At 33.5% G+C, this 12,142-nt stretch overlaps 2 protein-coding genes and 1 non-coding gene across 4 annotated transcripts; 2 read left to right on the forward strand and 1 right to left on the reverse strand.

The window, feature by feature from the left end:
• Positions 1-3,409: 3,409 nt before the first annotated feature.
• LOC18050845 (uncharacterized GPI-anchored protein At4g28100) lies at positions 3,410-6,087 on the forward strand. The gene is made up of 2 exons (XM_006447342.2): positions 3,410-4,663; positions 5,728-6,087. Exons 1-2 carry the CDS (start codon positions 4,040-4,042, stop codon positions 6,070-6,072), a joined length of 969 nt encoding a protein of 322 aa, XP_006447405.1. The 5' UTR covers positions 3,410-4,039; the 3' UTR covers positions 6,073-6,087.
• Positions 6,088-6,864: 777 nt separating this feature from the next.
• On the reverse strand, positions 6,865-10,105 carry LOC18050846 (equilibrative nucleotide transporter 3). 2 transcript variants are annotated; one of them, XM_024191234.1, is made up of 9 exons: positions 10,095-10,105; positions 9,730-9,785; positions 9,546-9,650; positions 8,630-8,785; positions 8,365-8,508; positions 7,861-8,256; positions 7,626-7,777; positions 7,228-7,486; positions 6,865-7,130 (listed from the first exon to the last, which is right to left on the reverse strand). In XM_024191234.1, the coding sequence occupies exons 2-9, from the start codon at positions 9,763-9,765 to the stop codon at positions 7,023-7,025; spliced, it is 1,356 nt and encodes a 451-aa protein (XP_024047002.1). In that variant the 5' UTR covers positions 9,766-9,785; positions 10,095-10,105; the 3' UTR covers positions 6,865-7,022. The 2 variants fall into 2 exon arrangements, with proteins under 2 accessions (XP_024047002.1, XP_006447406.1); XM_006447343.2 differs by lacking the exon at positions 10,095-10,105 and having other exon boundaries at positions 7,861-8,036; positions 8,151-8,256; positions 9,730-9,917.
• Positions 10,106-11,660: 1,555 nt separating this feature from the next.
• On the forward strand, positions 11,661-11,731 carry TRNAG-GCC. Its single transcript has one exon. It is a non-coding gene; the product is annotated as a tRNA-Gly (tRNA).
• Positions 11,732-12,142: the final 411 nt, after the last annotated feature.

Below are 12,142 nucleotides of genomic sequence, written 5' to 3' on the forward strand. Positions count from 1 at the left end.
CGAGATTGTAGAGCTTTATGTAAAGGTGCTTTTTGCCGGAATAATTTTGCTTGATTGACGCTTTATGTTTGTCATTAAACTAAGACCCCTCTTTCCTCTGGTGACCATTTCTTTAGAATTTATGTGTTTCTTCTCTTCTGTAATGGAAGCTCCTTCTGTGTGTGTTATTTTGTCTTTTGCACAATTGGAATATGCGAAGAGAATCAAGATTCAAGATTTGCTTGAAAATCGAAGACATTGGTAGTGGGCTTGGGCTCTTAAATAATAAAAAATTGTGAAATTTGCATAAGTCGCTATTCCATGTGGATTCAAGGTTCAAAATTTATCAGCATTATATTATATTATATGTGTAGGCATTAATATAATATCCCATTATAATAGTTTTATATTATCTGTAAAAGCTAGCCATTTGGTACGAAGATAAAAAAAAACGAAAAAAACACAAAAAAAAAAAAAAACGAAACAAAAGGTTGGTGCTTTGGATTGGCTGTCACGCACGAATCGTGTCCGAGGGCTTAGGCATTACAGTATTCACTTTGGTTTCATGCAGAAATGAGACAATGACAATGCGTTTAAAAGAAATGTGTGAAATACCCATAATGCCCTTTTAAATTCTATTAAAGATAATTAATACATTTCATTTCACTTTCACTGCAATTTAAGTTTCACTAAACGATAATGCTAGAATTTCATAGTTGGAATACATGAATTATATTCCAACCTATGTGTCACCAGATATGAATTTATGACTTGGTTATCTTTTAGGAGTTAATGGAAGGATAAAGTGATTTTACCATAAATAATTTTTTAAAATTTACTAAATTAAAATTAACTTTTAATTAGAATTACTTTGAGTTGTATGACAGCAGTTCCAAATGTATTCCTTAATGAAAAAATAATTTTAACTACTAAAGAAAAAAACTATTCATTACACACATTCTCAAAATGATAGTACAATTACATAGGGCCAGCTTGGAATTAATTTTGAAAGGTAAAACTTAATTTTGATGTTTGATAAATATTTTTAGAAGCCACTTTTGGCAAAATCATCCCATCATACAACATAAATTAAAAAGTAAGGAAAGAGTAGATTTTCAAAATCTGATTTTGAGAATTAGTTTTATACTTAAAATAATTATATATATATATATATATATATATTCATATATTTTATAAAAATTTAAAATTACCCTTATTAATTAAGAAACAAAATTATTAGCTTTAAATAGATTATAATTGTTATTACCAATTATATTGAGATAAAAAAATAAAATTAATAATATAAAATATTTATTTTAGTTATCAATTATTATATATACACCATAAAAAAATATTTTATATACATATTTATAAATGTGTAATTAAATTTTATTTATATTATGTCTAATTCAGTTATTTATACTCTTACAACATTTTAACAATAAAACTTACTAAGCACATATGAATGTTTTTAAAACTCATAATACTTTTAAAAATAAATTGTACCAAATACTTTATTAATTCTTGTATCAGTTGATTATTTGTACAGTACAACTAATAATAATTATTTTAAAAATTATATCATTACCAAAATTACTGGTATAAGATTTCTTACAATGTAACAACTAGCAAGAGATAACCAATCTCAAAAGAGATTATAAAATTAAAAAAAAAAGGATAAGGAAGTAATTTCGGATAAAATTAAAGCGTATAAATTTTTTTTTGTTAATAGAATTTGCATCATTATCAAATTATACAAGGGTGTTATTGGTTCCTAGAAAAATAAGAGGATGAAAAGGTTCTCTCAATGTGGGAAGTGGAAAATCTAGTCACCTAATGATAGAGTAGTACACGTGCCCAGGGAAGAGTGGTGGACCAGTCTTAATTGGACTGTCGTATCATCTCATATACATATGTGATTAAAGAATGGTCCCAGTTTGCTTTCTGCTCTGTGATTCATGCATCCACAAGATTTTGTTACCGCAGTACAAGCGAACCGTGCGATTTGTGCTGATTTTGATGAACGTTATCACGCCTTTTTTCTTTGCCCACCTAAAAGATGAGAAAATAACAGGAAAAAGGCATAAAAAAAGTTTTAATTTTATCAAAGGGGAAAATCTTTAAAACGTTTTTGAGATAGAAAATTGTAGAGCGCCTCTCAAATATCCTCTGAAAATCCACTTTTCAGATATATTTCATTTAATTTCAAAAATATCCTTTTAATTAACATTCCTAATATCATTTCAAATCTTTTTAAGTGGGGTTTTCACCCTTAAAATTCATGCTCTCCTATTTATTTCTTTTGCAGCATTCAACAAAAAGTTCTTTTATTTATATCTTGATAATTATGGTTTGAAAATAGTTTCCAGTATAGAAATAGGGATCTAGCTACGTCCAGAGAAATAGTTAATCTACAATCAAAAGAAAATAAATTTGAGAAAAAAATTATTTTAGATTTAGGCAAATAAATTAGATACTTGAGAGGTCATGTCTCAACCCACAAAAAAAAAAGGGGGAAAAAAAAAGCGAGAGAAAGATGGACGATGAATCAGTTGGCAAAAAGTTTTGTATAACAAGTTTCTCTGGCTTTAAAGAGTTAGAAAAATAAAATAAAATATTCATTTGTTTAATTGAATTTAGGTTTGTCTTTAAATGTAATTTCAATAAACGAGGGGTTTTATTATAATATCGAATGGGTGCTAATAGCTCCACTCAATTGTAAAAGAAATTTACTTATTTAGGTTTAAAGTAAAAATTTTAACATTTAAATTATAGTTCTATTTTTGTAAAAAATTAATTTAAGGGTAAACTTCGTTTTACCCATTCTGAAAGAATGGCAATCAATTTATTCTGAAAAGTGTGAAAACATAATTTTTTAATTATTAAAAAGCGTTCTTCATTTATCCTCTTCTTTCGAACGAAAATGAAGTAAAATTAAAAATTTTCATATTATTTGGGGAAATTGAAAATTATCCTTTTATTTATGGGTAAATTAAAATTTAGCCTTTCTACATTGGTGCTTCCTTTTTTCAAATCATGAGTTTCTTGCTCAAACTATATCCATAGAACATGAACTGAACATACACTAGTGAACCAACAGCTTGTTGTATGGAAAATTATAAATCTCTAATAATTGGCATTTTGCCGTCTGCACTTGCGGGTATAATATTGACGGATCTTTTGATTCTCTTTTTCTTGCCGTTATTTATTTGTTTGTTTGTTTTTGGTTCCATATCTTAAAGGCTGAGGTATTATTGTAGCTGTCAATTTTATCATTTTATGCGCAGAGACAAATTACCAAACAGATTTCGTTTTTAAGAAAGCAAAAACGACGAGCGAGTATGAGTTGTAACCAAACACTACCAAGTAACCAAAATACAAAAGTAAATAAATAAAAATAAAACACGCAAAAAGAGAAACTTTGCATATCATATCATACACTGTGACGGTAGGAGAAGATAAAGAATGAAAAAGAAAAGGACGCCACCAGAAGCTGCCAAATCCTCAGAAAGCTTTTCCTGTCAAAACGCAAGCCCCTTGCCTTGCCCCTCGTCTTGTGCTTCTTTCATTTCTGATTCCCTCTCTTTATCACTCGAGTCTCAACCTAACGAATCTCTCTTCATGGACCCCTTCGCCCGTCTCTCTAACCCCCACCAGGGCCACCACCCCTCCTTTTAAAATTATTATATAAAAATTAGTGAATGATGATTACTCGGCTTTATGAACTTGGAGCATCTCCGAACTCCGATCCAATCCACTCATTTTATTGAGAAAATTAACGAAACACTTTCTCGTTTAGACGATCAATGCTTAAACACTTGTTCCCCTTTCCATTTTCTGCATAGGCGCTTGGTTTCTAGATTACTACAAAACCCTTTTGAAAAAAAAAACAAAATATAAAAGCTAGAAAATACTGCTACTTTGAATATCTCCTGTATCTGCTGTCTGAAAAAAAAAATCATTTTGGAAGCAGATTCACAAAAAGCAAAAAACCAAACGTCAACGTTAACGTTCAAAACCCAGTAGAAAAAAAACCCACTTCTTTTGCTTTCACTTGAAAATGCCACCTTTCACCTTTATTTTCACGTTAGTGATTCTGGTATCCGCTTTTCATCTCTCATTTGCCGGTTTACTTGCCGAACCGGCATCCGGTCACGACCAACCGTTGAAACCTGGAGAGTACGCGTCCACCAACACGGTCCCAGCGTTCCCGGCCCAGACCCAGGCAGCCACCTGCCGGCTCGACCTCTCCGCCGAGCTTTTCGGCGGGGTTAATGAAGCATGCGGCCGTGACCTTGACCGGAGCCGGTGCTGTCCCGTACTAGCGGCTTGGCTGTTCGCGGCTCACTCCCGGTACGCTCTCCAGGTCCCGGCGGCGGCTCCAGCCGCTGAGCCGGACCAACCCATGATGCCTGATGACTCGCAGAAGTGCGTCAACTCGCTGCAAAGCGCTTTGGTGAGCAAGAACGTGAAGATTCCGCAACCCAATGCGAGTTGCGATGCGATTCTGTGTTTTTGTGGGATTAGGCTTCATCAAATCAGCTCGCTTAGCTGCCCGGCTGCGTTTAATGTGACTGCCGGCTTTCGAAATGTGACGCCCACTGCTGCTGTTAAAAATCTGGAGAAGAATTGCAGAAATTCTTCGTACTCAGGCTGTACTAAATGCCTTGGTGCACTTCAAAAGGTAGGTTTTTCCTTCATGTGGGTTTGCATTTATTAGCTTATTTTTTGTGTGATCTAAAATTCATAAAATAAAAGTAATTCATTTCAAAGTACTTATTTTATTTTACTGGTATTTTTATGTTCTGTGGAAGCTGAGCAATAATGAAAATGTGGGTATTGAGTGTTTGTGTGATTTCTAAATCATTGGCTTTTAATGACAAAAGATGAAATAGGGGGTGGGCTCTTGCCTTGAGATTATTCTTTTGCAAATCAACCTCATACAAAATTATTTGAAGGATATTGTTATGACTAATTTCATTTTATTTTTCCTATTTTTATGGCCAAATCCAGATGAAACCAAGCGATTGAGAGATTTTTAAACTTGTTCAGAGATTTTTTTTTTTTTTCAATCCAATTTTACAAAATGGTTTAAGCGGTTTTGCTGAATTTTGAAACCTTATCGTGTATTTGTTCATTAATTTTTTTTTTCAAAGAAAAAATATTAGTGGAGAACAATAATTAGTTAATGACTCTTACTTAGGACAAAACACTTTCACTTGTCTTTTTGATATCTGGTGGGGAACTCTTTGTTACCAAATTAAAGCTTCTCTTTGTTAACAAATAAAAAAGAAATTTCAAAATTATATAGAATAAAGATGAGTTCTCGTTAGCTTTTAATAATCCTGTTCTATGTGTATTTAAGTAATATTATATAAATATAATTTTATTTTTTTATTTTTTTTATTTATTAACTATTAATCACCCATGCATATTTAAGATAGGAAATCATAATCCATTTATATGAGCATTAGCATAGTATTTACCTACTACTGATAATGGCTGGCACATAGATAGCTAGATAGACATAGCCGCGAAAAGTGAAGTTGACGCTTAAGGGTGGCACTTTAGGGCTGTGTTTTTGCGGTTTTTTGAAATTAACCAAATACGTTATGCTATATAGACCGTAGAAAACGACGTCGCCATGTGCATTTTGCGCTTTTACATTGGACGCAATTTGACCAGTTTGTCACAAATTTATTTCTTGGTCCGAAATGTCCTTTCATGTGCTCGATAAAATTATTACAGCTAAAAGGCGGGAGCAAGAACGGAACAGCAGAACACGAAGACAACAGGGCAAGCAAGATGTTCAGCAGGGACTGCCAGCTGATGGGGCTGACGTGGCTCCTGGCGCGCAACAAAACGGCGTACATCCCCACCGTTTCAGCGGTGTTGCGGGCCATAATGTACAGCTCGCACCCACCTCACGAGTCCAAGTGCAGCCCTGATCAAGAGAACATGCCCTTGGCCGTTGATTCTCTTCAGTTCGAAAAAACCCAATCTTCATCGTCTTCACCATCACGGCCGCAAAATGTTCGTGCTGTTTTAGTTCCATTTTTATCCCTAATCATTTTGTTTTCTCTGCTGGTCTAGCGGGGTCAACGGCAGCGGTGGCCTCTGGCCTGGCTGGCATCTGTGTATTTTTTTGTTAATTTTTGGGTTTCTGTTGAGGTCACGTGAAGCTGGGAGACAAAGTCTTTTTCGTCATTTTGGCCACTGTAAATTTCAGACTCCTTCTCAGCTTTCTTTTAACCTGTAGTACGAGGACAACGAGTAGTTTACCCCAGTTACCCTTCCCATTTATATTTATTTTTGCTAGGTATATATATATATGAGTCCACATATATATATAAATATTATATATCGTTGTCATATGCTTATCCTTTTTACTGGAAATTTTCTCATGTGCCTATTTTTGTTAAGGCAAAACTTTATGGGTCGAGATTTATTTGAAATTTAAATAAATTCATTGAAATTAGTTAGTTCCAATGGGCTTTGCCAGTTTGTCGTGAAACGAATCCCTAAGACTGAGTATGTTGGTCGCATGGAAATGGGTAATTGTAAAAAAGAATCTATTTCATTTGGTTAAAGCAACAAGCATAAAATATGCTACAAATTAGATTAAAAAAAAGAGCTTTTTCATTGGAAGTCTTCATGTTAACGAATTTCAAAAAAAAAAAGAAAACTTGTATGATTTTCACATGATCAAGGGAGAGAATCGCGGTTGAATGTTTGTCGTTTATCCCCATTTTTCACGTGAATGGGCCGCCGTTCCTCCTCGAGAAAATGAGACTTAAGAGGACAAAATTGAATTAGTAAAACGTACACAAATCTCTTTCTCAATTCACTTCAAAACATATGACCCTGACTTTGCTTCTTTGGGCCTTATATTTTTTCGCCAGTACTTTAAAAACTGTACAATTTCTACCAAGAGTTGGAAAGAATAGCTGATACTACTAATTTTTAGATACTTTCAACAGTTAAATCTTCTTTCAATTTAAAATGTAACGGCTTCCTAGCTTGAAATCGTCCAAAATCAAACCTTACCATCCTTTGCCGATAAGCCACAGCCAGTCAAGTGTAGCACCAGCGAAGATACCACCTAATAGAAACAACACAAGCAAATTTCCCAGTGCATTTTGCTCTGGTCCCTACAAACAAATGAAAGCCAATGGTATTTATTAACCGCCATGGTTTAAAAAACTCCCACGATATGGATACTTTCAAGTGAATGTGTATTGGACAAACCTTGTAGCCTTTTGGTGCAGCAGTGAGTACACAAACAGTGAGGTAACCGTTGCTTAAACCCAGAAAAGATGTTAGCATTATCATCCATCCCTGGTCACCATATTTGGCCGTGAAATAAAATGCTGGTACTAGTAAGAAACGAGAAAGAGTTGCAGCCGTGATATATTTTCTTGATTCTAACTTGAAGAATTTCAAAAGTGGAATGTATCTCCCAATTAGATCCCCTACATTATACATTGCTATCAAAACAACTGCATACCTGAGATTCCACACATTATGTCAGAATATCACTCTAATAGATGTTCACACATTCACTAATGAATGGATATTGAAAAAATTATGTGTGGTAACAACAGATACCACTACAGAACAACAAACTATTTCCTTAAGTCATTTACCATCCACCCAAACTGTGTGATCCAGTATCTTCAGATAAGAATCCAGGAAAGATAGATAATGTCAGTGTATAAATGACAAACATATCAATTGCATAGTCAATATTCTGAAGCAATAGTTGTTTGTTGCTAAAGCGCTCAGAGCATTTCTCAACCTGTATAAAATGGCAGACAATAAAAAAAATTAGTAATTGTGCCTTACAAGGAGCTAGTTGCCTATCAGTAAAGAGGAAAATACTTCTTCTTTGGATAACGTTTGGATGCCACCAGCAGCAAGGTCTGCTGCAACTGTTTTGGATCCTTCTGAGGCTGCCTTATTGCGATAATACTTCACGATGGGTATTTTAGGAAACACAAACGCATAGAGAATAACACAAAGAAACTCAAAAAATGATGAGATGGCAAAGAATAAAACTGCAAAAAACAGTGAAGTCATCAGTATTAACCAAATTGATAACAAATAAAAGCTGTCTTTTTTTTTTTCCCCCTTCCTGAGAGAACAAATTAACAAAAAGAATTCGAACTTACGGGCACCCTTGCGAAGACCATCCTTTGAGTTCTCAAAAGCTGCTTTTGTGATTAGCCTCAAAGCAGAGGTTATAGCCCCTGATGCAGCCAAACCAGCTAGGAAAGACTGAAGAATGGAGAACAAGAGAGAACATTACAAATTTAAAATCAAAATATTAGAATGTCAGAACAGATAAATCATTGGAATATAGCAATAATAACAACGTATACCGACTTGAATTAATTCAGACGTCATGAAGGAAAGGTCTCCAACCATTCCTCCTTGTACATTAGCATCTGCAACTCCAAAAGCACCACTAATGACACAAATTCCAATGAAAGTTCCAAGTCCTCCTTTTCCAGATGTAGCTAAATCCAGCTAACACAGAATAATGAAGTACAATGATCAGGGATAATGAATTAAGCTAGTGGAAGATATCCAATAAATGTTCAAGTGTACACTAGATAGTATAATTTCAGAAAGGATGGATGGTACTTACAACTAAAACTAACAAAGAACTTGCAAAAAACAAAATATATCCAAAGATAATCCTTCTTCTAGTATCGATTTTTGCCTCATGGTATGCCAGAATTGCAAGTGTTATAAGGGCAAATGGCTGATAGACAAGTGTGAGGATTCTTGACGGGTGGTATTGCTGCAAAAATAAATTAAAACTCAAATCAATCTCTTGCTAAAGTAGTAATCAGAGCAAACATCACAACAATTTGTAACAACACTTTAGGATACAATATAAAACAAAGTTAGGATGTGATAATAGATCCTGAAATTCAGAATCCCATAGCTGAATAATGTATTTAATGCATCTTAAGAAAAATTCAAAAGTGAATTTTGGTTGAAGCAAAATGATGCCTATTAAATTAAAAACAAACACCTAAATATGAAACAGAACAAAACCAGATGTATGTGAGGCAGAAGTTAAAAAAAAAAAAGGGTAGAGAAAATGAAGATCATTTGAGAAATGATAGGCTTTGCATTTGAATGAGTGGGTTTCTATTTTATGAAAATGCTTACAAAGGGAACTTTACAACACACTTGAGTATCAAATCCATGCTCATTTTGTGCGGCACTTGTTGAAAACACTCTTTATTTCACTGGCCTTTTTTGCCCTATAGATTGCTATCAAATGGCAAAAAAGTGCAGAAGTCGAAATAAACTATTTTCTCAATGGTCGAATTCAACCTGTCATATACAAATGATCAATAACATGATCTAATTCGCTTATATCCTAGAAAAGTAAAGCAGAGTACTAAAAGAACCATTTTAAAGCCAATCTCCAGGTTTTATATTACGGCAAAATCAGTTCACATTACATATTGTATATGAGATTCAGGGGTCATTACGATAGTTACAAGTCATACTATGAGTGAAACCAGGGGATGTGATGTGAAAATTACCGGGAACAAAAACACATAGTAATCTACGACTGTTAGCATACTGTTCCATGAAAAGAGGCACCCGTTTCCGAGAAGCCAGCACACAGCCATAGCAGCATACTTTCCCTGAATTGCAGCAAAAGTACATCAAATATAACAAAATTTTCGTTTCCTAGTCAAGAATCAAAAGGGTTTAATGGCTAACCTCAAGCCTATCTGGAGCCCGATCAGGTGAAACCATAATTACTTTCTTCAAGGACCCTAAAAAGACAATTGCAAATGAGAACAACTATATAGCTCAATCCTGTAGAGAAACAGAGAATAGAACATAAGAGTTCCGGTCTCTCTATGCACTTTTAATAAGATATCTGAACCGAAGAATCTCATACAATAAAGGACAAAACAATTGTAAAATCCTTTAATATTATGATTTTATGATGATGGTTTTTGTTACCGTTGTTTCACCATTACACCCGTTAATCATTTTCCTTTGAAAAAAAAATTGTTAAAAAAAAAGAAAGAAAAAAAAAAGAGAAACTTTGAAGTATTAATTTATTAAACTAAACTCACTTTAATCATTGCCAGCACAGAATTTCGGCAACCAAAAGGCTGGACGATCATTACTTATTTACACTTATTAAGAAGCACTCTTCGAAATGACAATGCATTGCACATGGGCAATTAAAAAGCCGTACGAATTCAATCTATGAGTACCTTTTACTAAGTGGGAAGCTACGTACGCGAGGGATTCTTCAACTTTTCTTTTTTTTTTTTTTGTGTAGAATCTGGGAAGCAAGTGAAACGAGAAGAGTATGAATAAAAAACGACTCTTAATTTTTTTAGTTAAATCAGAATCGTAGAAGAGAATATTTTATGCCTATAAGCTTGTGCCAGACATTAGGTTTAGTTTAGTGTGAACACTCTTTCTGCCTTGTTTTCACACCCGCCCATTAATTCTATTAAATTATTATAAATGTATAAAGATAGTGTCACTGTTACCACTCTAATTATATATATATATATATATATATATATATATATATATATATATATATATATATATATATATATATTTTATATACTGAGATATTACAAATCAAAATTCTACTAATAATTTTCACTCTAGTAATTTTATTATAATACAATCTAAAAACCGACCTTGACTAAATAATATAAGGAGTCTCTTTTATCCTAAATAGAGATTAGAGAGAGACAGATAAACTCCTACTAAAAAGACAATTTGAGACTCAAACCTGTACGCCCAAAGTTTTGTGGGCGCATCCGCGCATGGAACGCGAATGGGGTACGGCACTCTAAAAAGTTTTTGAATTTGACTAGCATACAATATAATGTTTAGGGGTGGGCACGGTTCGGTTCGGTTCGGTTCGGTTCGAAATTAAGTAGAACCGATTTAAATCGGTTATTTTATAAAAAGAACCGAATAAGAACCGAACTCAATAAGAACCGAACTCAAACGGTTCTTTTCGGATCGGTTCGGTTCGGTTCGGTTTTTTCGGTTCTTGGCCTATTGAGCTTATTTTGAATTTTTAATTTTTTAGTCCATTGGGCCTCATGAATGTAATAATTTTTTTCAACAATTAATTTATCCTAATTTTATTACAAATATTAACAATAAATACAAAGTATTCAAAACACATTTTATCACTAATATCTTACTAACTATTAATAAGATACTCCCAAAATATGAAATATTAAAATTTCAAAATACATAAACAAACTCCAATACTCCATCTATATAAACATAATCATAATGTTATAAAGAGAAATAACACATGTTTGATTTGAATAAAATCATGTTTGATTTGAATAAAATTATTAACACATGTTTGATTTGAATAAAATAAAAAAATAATTCGGTTTTTCGGTTCGGTTTTTCGGTTCAGCTAAGTGAACCGAATACCGAACCGACATTTCGGTTTTTTTTACAAACGGTATATTCGGTTTTTTTAAAAAATAAAAACCGAACCGAATTAGAAAAAACCGTCGGTTCGGTTCGGTTTTTTTAACACTACGGTTTTTTTGCCCACCCCTAATAATGTTGGCTTAGGAGATTTGCAAAAACAAACAAAATATTATAGAATTTAATTGCAAAATGTAATAACATTGAATGTTGCAGCACCAGTGGTCTAGTGGTAGAATAGTACCCTGCCACGGTACAGACCCGGGTTCGATTCCCGGCTGGTGCACACTATTTTTTATTTGTTTTTATTTTTAAATATTTTTGATAATGATGTGAGCAAATAATAATAATAATAATAATAATAATAATTATTATTATTATTATTAATTCTCCTACAACCCTTACCTGTTGGAAATTAAAGTCCTAACAACTCTTACCAATAGGAATATTGAAAAGAGCCTTCTTCCATTTTTGTAAACGAGCAGGCTTAATGGAACTAATGACATTGAATATTTCAAGAAATCCTTCTCACTGGTCGCATATCACAAATCACCTTCTCACCGGTCACAATGACAAATCACCTGTCAGACGCGGGGCCTGGCTTGACAAAGCTCGAGCTTGTCTTTTGTTGGACCAGACTTTTTTTGGGCCAAGCCAGAAAGCCCAAATTTGATATTCTATATTGTTTTAAAAAAAT

Source organism: Citrus clementina, unplaced genomic scaffold, assembly GCF_000493195.1.
Source record: "Citrus clementina cultivar Clemenules unplaced genomic scaffold, Citrus_clementina_v1.0 scaffold_2, whole genome shotgun sequence".
NCBI lineage: Eukaryota > Viridiplantae > Streptophyta > Magnoliopsida > Sapindales > Rutaceae > Citrus > Citrus x clementina.

Excerpts from the sequence above, each read along its gene's own strand:
- LOC18050845 (XM_006447342.2), top strand. The coding sequence starts at position 4,040 with ATGCCACCTTTCACCTTTATTTTCACGTTAGTGATTCTGGTATCCGCT. Across the intron at positions 4,664-5,727 it reads GCCTTGGTGCACTTCAAAAG|CTAAAAGGCGGGAGCAAGAA; the intron begins GTAGGTTTTTCC and ends AAATTATTACAG.
- LOC18050846 (XM_024191234.1), bottom strand. The coding sequence starts at position 9,765 with ATGGTTTCACCTGATCGGGCTCCAGATAGGCTTGAG. Across the intron at positions 7,487-7,625 it reads TCACACAGTTTGGGTGGATG|GTATGCAGTTGTTTTGATAG; the intron begins GTAAATGACTTA and ends GTGGAATCTCAG. Across the intron at positions 7,131-7,227 it reads CTGCACCAAAAGGCTACAAG|GGACCAGAGCAAAATGCACT; the intron begins GTTTGTCCAATA and ends ATTTGTTTGTAG.